We start from the raw sequence: 14159 nt of genomic DNA on the forward strand, positions 1-14159 counted from the left end.
ACTTTCAAAATAATATTACTTCCTATAGAGACAACCTATTCCAAAAAAGCGAGCTATACTTAACAATACATGTAGCATATAATTCAGGAGTCGTGGCATGATTGCTAGTGGGACAACTATCCTGGGACCCAAGATATTTGATGAGTGCATGAGAGCAATTTAAGAAATTTGTTAGCCTTCCGCTTTGAGAAAAACACATACTATATACATGATATAGTCTGCTATAAAAGGATGTACATGAAAAATGTGAAACACCTCAGACGAGAAAACAAACAGGCAAATTTTCTTCATATGATTTACAAAAAACAAACATGACACGTGTGACAGCTATGAAAAAAGTAAAATCACAAAAATACTGAACTCCGAGGAAAATTCAAAAAGGAGTCCCCAATCAAATGACAAAATCAAAAATTCAAACACATCAAACTAATAAATAACAACTGTCATATGGACCAACGATTAAATTACAGATTTCTGCGTTGGAACAGGCATATAAATGATACGGGTTAAACCTGTTTATCAGAGCTCAATCCTCCTCTAAATTTGAACATTAGTCTAACTGCAAAGCATATATAGGCACTAACCGTACACATCATTTGATTGTCTCAAATCAAAAGAACGGATAAGGAAATTGCCTAACTAACATAAAACAATAGACACAAATACTATACATATATATAGTAGTCCATACGGGATTGTTTTTTCTCCGGTACGTCTTTCCAAATAAGGAAAAAATACTGACATACCAAGAAAAGTTGACATTTTTCTCGAAAATAAAATTCGTAGAATTCAAAAGTCATAATATATTTATCAATCTGAATAACTTCTTTAAAAAAAGAAATCTGAAATTACGTGAATAATGTATGAGTTTTTAAATTGAACATTAACACAATTAATAAATTCTCATATGTTGCTCACCTTCAGTTTGTTTAGTGTCCCCGTTTAAAGTCAGGTCAATACTATATCATTAATCGAAAGTAACAATTACTTGACAATATGTTTGCATTTGCAAGTAGAAACAAAACACACATTTCTTATCTCAGCCACCATGTTTGTCTTTATTTATTCTACTGTAAGCACGTCTACTATTTTTAGAGAAGTTACATCGATCATAAAAATACAATTTACCTGGAGCTAAAAATAGATTAATGTTTTTTTTTATTCTTTTAAATAAAACTGTACACAATTCGATGTTATAAAAAAGCTTTAAATACCATACGCCATGATTCTTACGAGTTTAAAATATTTTTACCAATAAATTCGAAGGATGAGTTTCTTTAAATATGTTAATGTGTAAGATACGTGCTATTTCTAATTTGTAATATGAATAAATTGATTAACAGCTTGAAGATCTTTCTTGACCGATTATGAACAAAAGTTGGAAATTGATAACGTAACCGTTTCATCCAATGACATTGAAGCTGGTGAAAGTCTTGTTTGCGCCTCATGTATGATCTTCTGTATATTTCATTCTTTAAAGCCTAAAAAAAGTGAAGAATATGTCGGATTTTTCCGATTTATTCATTTTATTAGATTTGGAAGAAAACAAACTTATTCAAATTGCAGCTGAAATGGAAGACGATGTTCATTCATCTCAGAATAAAAATTAGAATAATTTATTATCACAAGTTGTGGTGATTCATTTATCAATAGTCGCGACCGTAATCAAAGATGCATGATATCAAGCTGGCAGTAGCTTCTTCGGAGGTTGATTATTTTAACGATCTGGCTATTTCACATAAAACATTATTCTAATGACGGTAAGTTTTGTTTTAATGTTAATTATCAAGGTATCGTTCAATTTAATTTAATATAAGTTATTTTGCATGTTGTTCATGTTGTTTATTTCATTAGAAATGCTTAAATTAATAACAAACTGCTTTAACTTGTTAGTATTTTATTTACCTGATATTGTACCAAGTTATTGAATTATTCATTAAAATATAATCTTACGGATTAGATCTTAACAAATACAGGGATGGTGAAAAGTGAACAATGATGAACCTTCTAAATGCTCGTCAAAAAGTCTTATATTTTCTGGGGCTATTATTCTGACGTTAGTGTAATAGTCCCAGATATGTTTTTACGATTTATTAATATTTGAGAACATACTCGTCCATAAATATTTTCACAAGATTTGACTGTTGTTTGATGAGCCATCTTAAATAGTGTACAGTTATATTTAAAAGGGGATTTTTTCAAATCTATTAATAAATGACCGTTTACTTTATATTGATATGTCTTTCGATGTACATACCATGCATACCAATTTAAGTGTTTATATGAAATTTAAGAAAATTGACGTCAAGTTAGCATTACCAATTATTTTATGTAAACCTATATAATCTTTATATACAATTATAGATATTATTCTGTTTTAAATCATTCATCAATGACAAATTGAACATGCATTTACAAAGTCAAGGTCAAATATATTCATTCAGGACAGGGACGGATAGAAGGGTTTAGCGAGGAAAGGAAGTCCATTTCTAACTGTTTATGTGCATATTGAAGCTTCATATACCAGACTTTGTATCACGTTTAAATGCAAGTACAATAATCTTATTTGTGTTAAATGTAAACATGGTAAATGATAGCCAAAGTGTTGTTATTTTTAGAATGGATATTACAGAACAAAAGAAACATATTTACAAATTTTAATATATTTTAGAATTGTCTTGCTGTACTTTAGTGTATTTACTCATTATCTAACATGTCTTTAGGGTTATTATTAAATACACGGTGTGCGATGTCTTAATACGGGGATTTATTGTATCAATGAAATTTATATCTATATATAGCTCACCCTATATGAATTTCATTCTGAGATTTCATTGACCAGATAGACCCTGTATTAAGTACAATTGCACACTATGTAACAAATGTAAACAGATTTGATTTTTTTACACCATATATTCAAATGAAACCATCAGGACAATAAAAATCAAATATTTAAAGTTATCTAATCTGAAAATTGTTTTTTGATCGGGCAATGGTATAAGGGAGATAAAGTGGGATAATGTAGTGACAGAAAAAACACTTCAACCTATGATGGCATTCAAAACCAGTCAACAAGAAATTACTTTGAATAAGGACAATATATATAAGGATTCGCATGAAGATGATCCCATTTTTTTCATAAAGTTAAAAGTATCTTTTCTAATGATTTAACCATTGTAAAAAACAAGTAAACCCTATCCTGGTAAAATGTTAAGAATAGTATTGCTTTGATTTGTCTTTCAATGTTTCGCTCTGGCAACCATCAGACATATTATTGTAAGCAGGTCATATACATAAGGCAGTCGAAATTCTGAATCAATTATTAACATATAGTCATCAAAGGTACCAGAATTATGATTTAGTACGCCAGACGCGCGTCTCGTCTACATAAGACTCATCAGTGACGCTCATATCAAAATATTTATAAAGTCAAAATAGTAGAAAGTTGAAGAGCATTGAGGATCCAAAATTCCAAAAAAATGTGCAAAATACGGCTAATGTAATCTTATATAGGCGACAATGGTAGTCTTTTTTTCTTTGGTCTTGCGTTTCCATTAAAATATGTCGAATTATCAACTCATTTGGGGTAATTGAAACAGCAAAAGATATATGGTGTCGCAGCTTTTATGATAGAAAAATTCAGGGTTGTCAACAGTTCCGAAATTTTAAAAATAGTATAAAGGAAGAACACCTCTTGCTAAATTTGGCACAGAAAATAACAAAGAATTTCTCGAATTTTCTCGCTATTTATACAACAATGACCAACACTCATTTCTCACTATTTCAATATTGGTTTATAATGACCTGACGACATTTGAAGAACGAGAACATTGTTAATTTTTCATTGGCACATATTTCTAAGTGTTTTCTTAGTGAAATTTGCTGTAAGTGTGGTTGGTGGATTTTTTAGCACCTTTTATTTGCGATTTTCCATCTTTTCCGCAAACTTTTTGTTTTCTGTTTGATATAAATTCAATGATGTCGAATCATTTTGCTACATCTGTGATAAGTTTGTTTGGCATTCGCAAATGACTGTCAACTGGGTTAAGGAACATTTGTTGTTTGACCTGTAAGTCAAATGCGTTTTGTTAAAATATACTTTTTTACTTTCTTCGGTCTTTTGAAAACTGGTTATGCTGTATTAAGACTTCTCCATGTTGTCTATCAAATTTGTTAAGCATGCACACGTATAAAAATTCCGGTTTTTATATCCAACGCAATCATAGGTTTGAACGGGTTTTTTTTCATTTAAATGTTAATATTTCTTCGTTTGGGCTTGTATTATACATGTTATATGTGCTTGATGGTTTATATGATCCTTTGATCCTATTTCGAACTAAATTTTTACGGATAACTTAACTTGCAGGCATTTGGTACTGACGGATCATGAGTAGATTTGAACTTAGAGCAAAGGTCAAAATCTAAAACGTCAAATTTACTAATGACCTTGACCTCATTCTCATGGTCATTAAGCAAGGACCTCAACTCAAAAGACCCTAGGTCTTTAATATATATGGTTTATGATTTTTATCACTTTACGCATGTCCAATGTCTACACAACCTTTTAACAATAGTTTACGAGCTCCGACATATCGTAAATGACAATTTGATAAAAATATGTTGTCGATATTTGTACAGTTTATGAAAAGAAGTGAAACAGGAAATATTATTATATGTAGGCTGAAAGCATGTTAGTCCGAAGTGTACTAACATAGTTATGGTGCAAATGACAGGCATAGTTTTATAGTGTATTAATTCAATAATTTTTTAATATTTTGCCGTTTATTTGCACGTTTATGTCTGTTTTGGTTGTGTTTTTTTTAGATCGACAAAGAAAAATAGGACAAATGCAAACTTGTTTTATTAATCATTTTCATCAACAGTTCATGATATTTATTTCAGGATGGAAAGAGATGGATCAATTATGACAGATTTCATCCCTCAATCGCCTAAAAAACGTACAGAATGCGAATACTGTCAATTCTGTTTAAGAAGCTTACAGTGTTACTTCAATTGTTCTCTAGTGAAATATGTCTTACACCACTTAACGCATGAACATATGTTGTGTTGCAATGATCAAGACAAATGTATTAATAAGACATGTTGTACTTTGTGCCAAATCTGCGCCGATTCTCTTTGTGATAAATTATACAAAAGCAAGGCTAAACCACATAAGTGTGAGCGCAGTTTTAATACTGATTCCGCTAAGCTAAATGATTGGCAAACAGAGATTTCAAGTCAAATTTTGCATACATATTGTCATATAAATTTATTCGATCAGCAAGTGATACATAAATCCTGTACATTGGAGGGCGAATTATCATCAAGTACCAAACATGACGGAATTTCTCGGGACGAATATGGCATGTTATTACCAGATATTATCAAGTTGCCTCTGGATCAAGACCAATCGTTTCATGAGGACGGGAAGAGACTAAAGAGAGCTCGAATGGATGATTGTATCAATAAAGATACAACTAAGTTGTGTGACATTTATACGAAATTGTCAGAGGTAAATATCTATCCGGCATATGTATATACGACTGCATACTTGCATATTTCTTTGACATCGTTTGATAGTACAGATATTGGAAGATAATTTTGAGAACTATAAACTCTGTTTGGTTCTGTTTGCGGGATCTCTTTTTATTTAACATAACTCCATTCCTTAATATAGTCGAACGTCTCTATTCGTCTCTTTTTTTACAAAATAAGCGTGAAACTGATCGTGTAATTTTGGGGATTTTTCTCATAGTCAATGAAACTCGTAGAAGTTTAAACATTTTCTTGAACAAATGCAAAATTCATTTTCACTTTGTATTTATTGTTTCAGAATGTTACAACGTCTTTGCGTTATTACCAGTGTTTATATTTTGCTTTCCTTTACAGATTGAATCAAAGTTAAGCTTAATAGAGGTAAGAAATCATTGTTCAATTAATGATTGATGTTTGTGTTTATATGATATCAAAAAATCTAATTCATACAGATAGATCATCTACTAAGAGATTGACAAAACTGTATAGCAATAATGCTTTCATGTAAAGATACTCTCCGAACAACAACACAATTATGTGATTTACATTTTAAGCTTTATGTAACCCTCTTTAAATTCTCTTACATAAACTTTTATTTATGGTTGTGGCCGATGAACTTTGTCTTGCTTGAATAGATATATATTGTATCAGGCTGCACGAAATGTGATGCAAAATTTCCTTAATTTGGTTCGCTTATCCAGCATCATAAGACAATATTAAATCAGGGTTGCGTTCAATATCGTAGCGGCTACGTAGTGCTACGTATATTTTAAACTCAATTTAAATGGAGAATTAATTTCATTCTTAATCATCACAAACCAAATATGAAATCGTAACAAAAATACCGAACTCCGAGGTAGTTTCAAACAGATGAAGCTCATAAAAACGAATAAAAATCAAACGTTACAATTCATCAAATACAGAAATGAATCAGGAAAAAAAAACATCTGTGATAATTCTTACTATGTACATTCTAATGAAACTGGTTATACAAATTGGGTTGTACAGCTAGCTAAACATTAAAGTGTATGGCACTAGCAGTTTATACATCCATTTGATTGATGAGTTAAAGAATTTTTGATTCTGTTATTTGCTTGATACTTGTTAAAGGGACTTTCCGTTAAGTACCAGTCTTATCATTTAAATACTCCAGACGCACGTTACGTCTACATAAGACCCATTAGTGACGCTCAGATCGAAATAGTTATAAAGCCAAACAAGTACAAAATCGAAGAATTGTGAGGATCCAAAATCCCAAAAAAGTTCAGAATATTCCTCGGATAAGTATTTTTTGTTATTTTGCTTTTTTATAGTTCCTCTTTTGACACAGTAGGTACAAAATATGACAATAATTGGAACCAAGCAGCAAAAACTGTGAAAACATTAGACCACAGACCACAACAACTGACTAACAAACATAAAAATATATCTTACAAAAATGAAAAGTAAACATCTATTTAAATTGATTATTGATTTGACAAAGAAGCCAACAAAAAAGTGTCTTAAGATTTACTATTCATATTAAGGTACTAACACTCGAGTAGAACAGACAATAGAGGCTTAGTGGCAATATACATTCGATCCGAATAAAATTGATACATTTTCATATACCAAAAAAATACGTAGGAGTATCCTGCATTTTGAGTTGAATATATTTCATATAACTGAGACATTGTTCCATTATAATGGTTGCACATGGGAAAGAAATGACAAATAGTTTAGGTACACGAAAATGTCATTGCTGTATTAAAATATGTGCTCTTAACTTGTTTGTACATTTGCGTATTCTTTTGTTATTTGACAAATTATCTCCGTTTGTGATTTATTCAAAATTTGGCATTGTTTTATTACTCTACAATATTCAATAAAATGATAGAAATTTGTGATCTGATTTATTTACCATGTATCAGCCCTGCTACAATACCTACATTACTGTAAATATAGTTCAATTATTCATCCTAGGGAGTAACAAAACACGATAGAGCAGAAACAGAAAAGACCTTTCATGAAATACAGAAATCAAATGCGGACATAGGGAAAAGGGTGAACGATTTGATTAAGAATGTTGCAATACTGAAGACGTCATATGAGCAGCTTAATGGTATGACAACTCACATGGACAAAGATACATCACGACAGAAAGAACGGGGTAATACATAATAAATTATGCAATTTTTCATTTTATGCTATTTTTATGTTTATTCTTTTTGGATTCTAACATTTCTGCATGAAAATTACAATTGACACCAGAAAACTAGAACCGAACGTAAAATTCACTAGAATATGATATGATTTCTTTACGTTAATTTAGAATGCACTCCACAAAAATAGAAATGTATAATGGTTTTAGTCAAATTTGAAAAAAACTTAAATGTTATATAAAAACTTAATTTTGTAAATGCACGTGAACTAAATCATGTGATTTCCACGTGAGTGTAATTTTGATTCACCTGATACTCGTATTAAATAGTTTCCGTGATTTTCATGCATAGGATCAGTGGGAGATGAAGTTATGAAAAATATTTCATGAATCTGCAAATGTTTGAGTGAAATTTCCATGTGTAGTCAAAGACACTGTCGTGCTTGTGTATCGTTTGCCTCTCTTTATGGACTTGCGTTTTTAAATTCACCTTGGAGTTGGTTAATACATTTCGTCATTCTATTTGAAGGTATGATACCATACTCAAAAAACCTTTTTCAGAGCAGTAAAGGATATAGATACTCTCAGATTATGTCCTTTATAGCTTGCAACAAGTTATGGCTTTTGTTTAATCTTGAAGGCCTTATGGTGACCTATAGTTGCTAACGTCCATGTCATTTTGTCTCCGGTGAAGAGTTTTTAATTTGTCAATCATATAAAAATCCGGTGTATACAATTATTTTTATACCTGTTACCTTTGGATTGCTTTTATTCGCTTGTTTCTCTGTCCTATATTTTCTCCCATTTATCTGTTTATTTATTGTAACCCTGTCGTGTAATGCTGTAATTTTATTGTTATAATTAACACTGCAATTACAGTGGGATGTATGGCATGCCACAAAACCTAGTTCAACCCACCATTTTATGATAAAATGCCCTGTACCAAGTCAGGAAAATGGCCATTGTTACCTTATAGTTCGTTTCCCTGTGTTTTACGTTTCGGTGTAGTGTCTGTGTTGTGTGGGAGTTCTCTTATATTTGATACGTTTCCCTCAGTTTTAGTTTGTAACCTGGATTTGTTTTTTTCTCTATCGATTTATGAATTTTGAACAGCGGCATACTGCTGTTGCCTTTATATACCATATCTTCCAATGTTAACATTTGTTGTTAGAGACATCATACGTTTTTGGTGTGCAACTATGAGCAACACTACTTAGTTTTTATCACTCTTTTCCTCTCCGTAAGACTACATGTAGCTGGTAACGGACATTTGTTATGACTTAATTCTTTGGACGCAGTATTAAGTTCTTCTTCTTCAAAGTTCTGTTTATTATTTTACAAAACAGGATACAGGACAAGACGCCTAACATGCTATTAAGCTACATTGTTTCAGAAAATGGCAAATTAGTTCATGAAATATGATAAAACAAAAGATACATGCACAATACTGAATTTTGATTATAACAAAATATTTTAAAAATAATGAATTGGAAATTAATAGTAACATGTCACCAGAGTGAAATATACCACAGTTGCTAATGAAATAAGTACAACGGACGATATGCTTTTTTTTATTCGTGCGAATCTTACAAATGTCCAAGGCCACATTTAATAATAATCAATTAGAATGCAAACGTTTGTTTTATTTTAGGGGCATTTTTAGATGATTTACCATGCAATGCAAATAGGTCACAGTATAGATGTAGATGGTCTAATGAAGAAGATACGCCAAACTTTGTAAATGTACAGAATATTCGAGAACTCCATATGACTGTCGAACAGAAAGGTAATGCTACCTTTACCGTGTTCTCTCCGGGAAGCAACGTTCAAGTAGGAACTATTGTTATGGGTAATCAAAATATAAAGTTAACGTCAGTTGATCAGGTGTCGCAAGTAACGTCCTACTCCAACACGATGCACTCGTATACTGGAACTTGAATAATTGAACAATTGAAACATGATATTAGAACATTTATATTGAATTGAAAGTTAAAAGTTACTTATTGGTCCACTGGGGCAGACGTATTATAGATAAAGTAGTTATATTTTTTACAAATTTATATATTTATGCTGATTTACACAGGTCACAATAATAAACAATTTACTTACTTACTTACTTACTTACTAACTTAATTACTTGAACAATATAGACCTAATACACTATAATTAGGTCTTACAACCTTTTCGGTTGAAAGACCTATAGGTTTTGTTCTGATTATGATTATTTTCTTCCGCCTAAATTTTTTGCTTGCGTAGTTTTGTTATTTCAAAAGATGTCGCTTAGATATTTGGAATATAATATCGTATAGTTTATACGCTTTCAATTTTGACAACCGCGTAACAAAATACTTTACGTTATAAGAGTTATCTCCCCAAACACTGTTTTTTTGTGGCCACTACTCCTTCGCAACCGTAAAAGATTACGACAAATTTATTTTACCAAATTGCTCGTTACATCTTCAGGATTAGGATTTTAATTTTAACCGAAGCTATCCGGAGACTCCATATCAGAGTTACCCCCCCCCCTCTTTTGTATATGATATGCATTTCTAAATGGTAAACCATAAGTGATAGAGACCTAGAGTCTTTTGATTTAAGGTCCTTGGTCCAAAAAAATGAAAATTAGGTCAAGGTCAAAGGTCAAGGTCGTATTTAAATTTTGATTTTGGCCTATTTTACTTATTTTCATTAACCTTAAAAGATATCGACAAATTATTTTTACTAAATTGTTAGTTACGACATGTGGGAACTTATGAATTTTGGTTGAAAGGGTGCGTAGACAATAAATTGGAGTTTTCGCCCCTCTTATATGTAGAATTATGCGTAAAGTGATATTACTCATGAACCATACATATTACAGACCTAGGGTCTTTTGATTTGGGGTCCTTGGTTTATGACCTTGAAATTGAGGTCAAGGTCATAGGTTAATTGGACGTTCTAGATTTTGACCTTTGCTCGAAATTCATATTTATACATCATTAAGCCATTTAAACTGACATTTTTAACTGAATTTTAATATTTTCAAATCAAAATAGATCATTAATGGTTGTTTAATTATATATGATATTGTTTTCTTTTCTATTTGTATTATAATAACAGGAATTTTTGTACTGAGGTTTTCTTATCTTGAGAAACCTGCTGTATTTTGTTTCATAATAGTGCCTTGTTTTTAATTTCGACTGTTTAACATTTCGTGCGAATAATACCATATTTGATAAATAGATTTGAAAATTATGAATTTTAAGAACACAGTAAATATTGAAACTGAATATATCTAAATCGCATAGATCGATTACTTAGACAAAAATTAAAGGTAACAAACACTTCTTGTATATATAAGTGTGGTGATGGTATAGGAAAAAGTCGAATATTAAAAGAGTATAACTTCATTTCATACTAAAAGGTTTAAGGTGGTATGGGTGTCTTTCGCCATCTTGGATTGTAAAATACAGAGAACCTAAGGTCCAGATTGTTTATCAAGTTAGCAAAATTTGATGCAGGAATGCAGATATCTAATATGAATTTTCATTTAAAAGAACCAATTTAAATTAAGAATATAAATTATAATTATTAATACTTTTACAAGTGTAGATTATTTTGGAATGATTTTAAATGTTTTTAAAAATTGGCATTTTAAGGGGAGATAACTCTAAAACAGTGCATTTTCTAAAGGAATCTACATGGAATTTTCCTATTTTGTATTTTAGCCGGAAAAAACGTACGGTGACCCTACCTTCACTTTTGATATTCTCAAAGCATTGTCTGAAAGCTACCTTTTCCTAATTTATTTTACAATTCTATCATTTCGTTTAGTTTCTAATCACAAAATGGTGTTTTTTCCTGTATAATCCATACAAAATGTGTCATTTTGTCACAACCTGTAGCTTGAGAAAATGCGCGGTGACCTATCTTTTTTATTATATTTTTTACCATATATCAATAGAAACTGCGTTTTGGCAAAGTATGAACAAATTCTATCATTTTTATTTTAGACTCCCATACCACCTTAAAATGTACACAAACCTAGGAATAATTATTTTACTCAAATTTAAGATTGGTTGTCCAAACAGATATGCTGCAGTGGTAGTTTTTTTTTGTCATGTTTTGTATGCTTTTCTCTCGCAAGTTTTTCCTCAAACGCAAATCATTGACTAAGTAGTATGTAGTTTAACTTTTTTTGTTCAAAGACTGCCCTTAAATATCTTTGTGTATTTACTTATTCAAACATCACAAATAAAGCATTATTTATTAGGTCGAAAGTACGCCGCTGATTGTGGCCATAGTTTATTCTTTTCGTTTCCAAATTGTTTAGTATAAAGGTCGAGCATAATAAAACGGTGTTTACAATTGTGAATTGATGCTTTAAAAATTAATGACATTATCAAATCAACATGTATGATGTTACAAACGATGGTGCATTATAATTGTTGTTGTAACAAATACTTATATAACTGTTGACACTATATGAAAATGCATAAAATGTCATTAAAAACTTAATATATATTTGAAGTCAAAATAATGTAATTTGACTGTTTGGTTTAATTGTTTGCTATCTGTCTAAAGTATTGAGACGATCTCTTATTCAGTCTTTGATATTTTCTCTTAGTTACAAATTCTGAATATTATTGTAAACTTTTGTAGACCATATTGATTCATGAAAAACGGTGTACTTCGGCGACTTCAGCATCAGAAAATAACATCAGTTAACCCTTGCTTCTGTAATGCATTAATGTTTATAATTTACGTATTTGACCTCACATGTTTTGCTTAAATTCAATGTAATGAGAAGTTTTGTCGATATATCTTCAACAAAGAAATTTATATAAGTTTATGCAAAGATAGGTTTAACAGCGTCTAGTCATTAGGCGACATTAGTTTCTCAAGATTTTAATCTCGTTAATCGATCAAAGTAGCATAATAAAGTGACGAAATTGCAAGAACACCATAAGGAACGAGACCGGTTTTGTCGACAGAACTAGCTTCACACATTCACCGCCTATCAAGCTAATTCACCCAACTCATTCAATATTTCAAATTCGAAATCAAAACACAATCGTTTAAATCAGATCGGACGATTTTACTTGTATATTAATATCTAAGACCGCGCAAAAATGTTGCAAATTGTTAAAATAAGAAGACGTTGTATGATTGCCAATGAAACAGCTCTCTACAATGACACCGAAATTAACAACTATTTGTTACCAACTGAGTTTAGATACCACTCATTGTATCGTTTACAGCCCAACTCATGATGGTGAATGTAAAACTATGTTAGTTTCGATATCAGTCGTTCTTCTTCATTTTAAACGTATGCATTATTTTTGAGAGAATCACACCTTTCTTAGTGAATTGCGCACAGTCTGAATATGCACGATCGACTAGTAACGTATTAGCATAGAACAGTTGGCATGTAACAGCTGATAAATAGGAGGTTTACAATTTAAAATTTGAAACCGTAACGTTTTTCATTTCTTTATTTTGAAGTCATCCATCTATGTCATCGCGCAGAGGTCATAGTTTAAAGCAGACCTACTTTCTCTTAAGTAAACTCTGATATATAAGATATAAGAACACATTGAAATGTAGGCTATTATGTAACAAACCATCATCAATGAAAGGTAAATTAACAAAGCTTTGCATATGGTTCTTTCGTTTTGTCTTCTAGATGATTCTGTATGACGTCTGATTCAAATAATTGTTACGGCCAGAAATCGCCTTTAAATTGTAGCCAACAAAAGACACAAATCAATAGTAAAATTTAATATACAAAAGTTTACAAAAGGTATTACACAAATATTACTGTTAACTTAACTGTCAAAATATGAGTCCAATCTGTTATCTTTATCTGTATCCAGAAATCTTTCGGAATCCAATTTGAATATTACGTTCACTACTAATGTCACAATCCAGTATGATGTTGTTTGTAGAATAAAAGTGTCAATCCAAATGCTGTGAATACTAATGTCTATCAAAGTCTATGTCCAAGTTTAATTATGAGAGTTTAACTTTAGTGTCTGTATATATATAGTTGTGACGGATTATTCTAGAACACGCTAGAACGGAACATTGTGGAAAATCCTGGAAAGTTACAACGGAAGTTACTGGAATAACGTAGAAGTTTAAATTACGCATCTTTTATAAGGATCATTCTAGAAAGTTCTAATCATTCTGTGATTGTTCCAGTGATTCCTAAACTGCACAGTTATAAGATTATTTGGTAAACAACTATCAGGCCATACAACACAAATTAGGCCAACATAAATAAACATAATAATTACAATATCATAACACCTCCCCCCTTAAAAGAAGTTTTAGTGTAACAAAAACTTATCATGAATAATATGAACAAAAATACATAATATATACAAAGTGATTTAATAAGCTCTAGATAAAGCATCAGCTATTACATTATCTTTACCCTTAATATGTTTTACCATTACATCATATTCCTGTAACAATAAACTCCACCTAGTCAACCTCTGAT

General features: G+C 31.0%; 1 protein-coding gene across 1 annotated transcript; it reads left to right on the plus strand.

The window, feature by feature from the left end:
- The first annotated feature begins 1632 nt into the window (after positions 1–1632).
- LOC134690559 (uncharacterized) lies at positions 1633–9686 on the plus strand. The gene is made up of 5 exons (XM_063550515.1): positions 1633–1760; positions 4903–5512; positions 5890–5916; positions 7498–7684; positions 9327–9686. Exons 2-5 carry the CDS (start codon positions 4904–4906, stop codon positions 9611–9613), a joined length of 1110 nt encoding a protein of 369 aa, XP_063406585.1. The 5' UTR covers positions 1633–1760; position 4903; the 3' UTR covers positions 9614–9686.
- Positions 9687–14159: the final 4473 nt, after the last annotated feature.

Source organism: Mytilus trossulus, chromosome 11 (assembly GCF_036588685.1).
Source record: "Mytilus trossulus isolate FHL-02 chromosome 11, PNRI_Mtr1.1.1.hap1, whole genome shotgun sequence".
Classification (NCBI taxonomy): Eukaryota; Metazoa; Mollusca; class Bivalvia; order Mytilida; family Mytilidae; genus Mytilus; species Mytilus trossulus.